Here is a 2309-nt window from a genome sequence, read left to right on the forward strand (position 1 = left end):
CTGCCAAAAAAGCCCTTTCAAAATACAACACAGATGCCCCCAAATCCATGAGTTTCACTCCACTTTAGTCAAAGCCACTTTTAAGAGAAGAGGACGCAGCCAACAAACCACCTCCCTGCACTTTCCAAGGCCCACAGCGGGGATGAGGCTGATCTCACATCACCCACGTGCAGATGGGCTTTAACCAACATAACTTCAACAGGCAAAGCTGGCAATTCCAAGGAAAACCATGTCAAAGAGTTACAGGGCAAACTCAAGGCAAGTTAACTAATGAAGATTTGCATTCCTCTTCAGAGTTTCAGATCTGCAAAGTTGAGGGTCCAGTTCTAACGCGCAGGAAAAGTCCTCACAAGGGAACCAGCCAAATCAAGCACTAATGATTAGAAAATACAGTTTTGACCATGAAAGTTGCCATTGAGCTGGGGAAGGGATGGAAGGAGCTGAGTGCACAGAAACTCCACAAATACAACATCATAAATACACCATGCAATGCATTCTCTTTTCAATTACTATAAAGAATGGCTACCAATAATTCTCATTTTCACACTGAGAAATCACCAGTGTCAAGAAACACTGGAGTGAAAACCAATCACTGATAAATTTGGCAGAGAGCCATTTGCTGGCCTTGCTTTTCCTCTTTTTTCTGGAAGCAGGTAGGATTCTATAGGCAGAAACACAGCCTTCTCCCACTGCTAATGCTGTTGGAACTTTGCTCTCAGCATTCAGCAGATAATCCCAGAGCAGTGTCACAACAAACTCCCAACTGCTCGGGTTTGGGTTTTTTCGCCGCTAAAACATTTCCACGCTCCCGTTGTTTCCATCTTACCTCAAGCACTGGGCCAGCTCCAAGAATAATCTGTTCTACTCCGCTGGCAAATCCCTTCTGGCTGAGGGCGGTGAGGTGATGAATGAGGAAGTTGGTGCTCTGTGTCTTCCCCGAGCCGCTCTCTCCCGAGATGACGATGCACTGGTTCTTCCTGCGCTGGAGCATGGCGTGGTACGCCACGTCCGCCACGGCGTAGATGTGGGGCTCCAGCTTGCCCAGCTGGTGGTTGTCGTACATCTTGACGTACTTGGGGTTATAAATAGGTAGGAACTTGAAGGGGTTGATAACGATGAGGATGCTGCCCACGTAGGTGTAGATTTTCTCCTGCTTGAAGCGGTTCCTGAGGTTCTCCAGGAGCGTCTTCTCGTTCAGGTCGGGCAGCCCGCACAGGTCGTCGTAGTCCTTCTGCTGGGGCTGCGGGAGGAAGCCACGCTCCACCATCCGGCGCCGCTCCTCCGTCACCCGCAGCCAGGACTGGAGGCTCCCGTAGTGGATGGAGCCGTCCAGGTTCTTCTCCCGCAGCAGGAAGCGATAATCCTCGCCGCTGATGCGGTTCTCCAGGGCCATGCGCGGCCACAGCATCATGCGCTGGACCGGGCAGTCCGTGGGGTTGAGGATCCATTCCTCCCCTCCGAACTCCTTCACCTCGGCCAGCACGTAGCATTTTGTCTTGTCCAGCTGGAGTTTGTTGATGAGGGACTCGATGACCTCGGCGGCCGTGGAGGTTTTGCGGGCGGCGATGGGGCAGTAGATGGTCCCCTCGGCGATGCTCCCGGGGTAGATGTGCAGCGTGAACTCGCTCTCCTCGAAGCGTCGTCTTCCTCCAGCATCATTCACACTCATATTGGATCCTGTCCCATCAGTACCCGCGCTGCATAGTCAGGGCCGTCCCGGGCCTTGTCAGGTCATCATGTCAGCAATGCTAAAGGGGGCAAAATGAAAACAGGTCAGGTGGTTTAGCACCTTGAAAAGCTGCCAACATGCACCAGGAGATGCAACAGAGCAACTCAAGTAATGACGCCAATCGCCTTAAAGAAAGCAAATGATGATTCCCAACCGGCATCTGGAAGGAGAGCAGGGTTTTCACACCCCAAAGCTGTCATAAATTAAGGGATTGAACACCCAAACACTGCCCACAGCACAGGCTCTACTCACACAGAACTCCCACAGCACCTCAAGTTTTTGCTGATTTTGCCCCAAGTCTGAAGCATCAAAGATTCAAAAAGACCCTCTGATTTTCAGTGTATTGTACAGAGAATAAAACAAACACCAGACATCCCATTGAATCAATTCATGGGCACAGTACCTTCAAATTTTGGCTCCTGAGATAAAATGACCATCATCTTACCCTATGGACCTGTCCCTTGCCTCAGATACATTTTTCCATGGTCCTGTGCTAGTGAGGAGTAGATAAACTCCTTTTTCTTTCTCTCCAAGAGATTTTGAACCCATCAGGATTCAAACAGCAGCACTTTCCCCCTAC

General features: G+C 50.5%; 1 protein-coding gene across 4 annotated transcripts in view; it reads right to left on the bottom strand.

The window, feature by feature from the left end:
• The window catches only part of MYO9A (myosin IXA), a 134980-nt gene extending 133249 nt beyond the window's left edge, over positions 1–1731 (bottom strand). For 2 of the 4 annotated variants that reach the window (XM_025894841.2, XM_025894843.2), the window contains exon 1: positions 827–1669. In XM_025894841.2, coding sequence (XP_025750626.1) covers positions 827–1669 — 843 coding nt within the window. Of the gene's footprint in view, positions 1–826 lie in introns of all 4 variants that reach the window. The other 2 variants (XM_025894844.2, XM_025894842.2) reach the window with 1 other exon arrangement.
• Between the last annotated feature and the right edge of the window lie 578 nt (positions 1732–2309).

Source organism: Manacus vitellinus, unplaced genomic scaffold (assembly GCF_001715985.3).
Source record: "Manacus vitellinus isolate BGI_N305 unplaced genomic scaffold, ASM171598v3 scaffold_16_pilon, whole genome shotgun sequence".
NCBI lineage: Eukaryota > Metazoa > Chordata > Aves > Passeriformes > Pipridae > Manacus > Manacus vitellinus.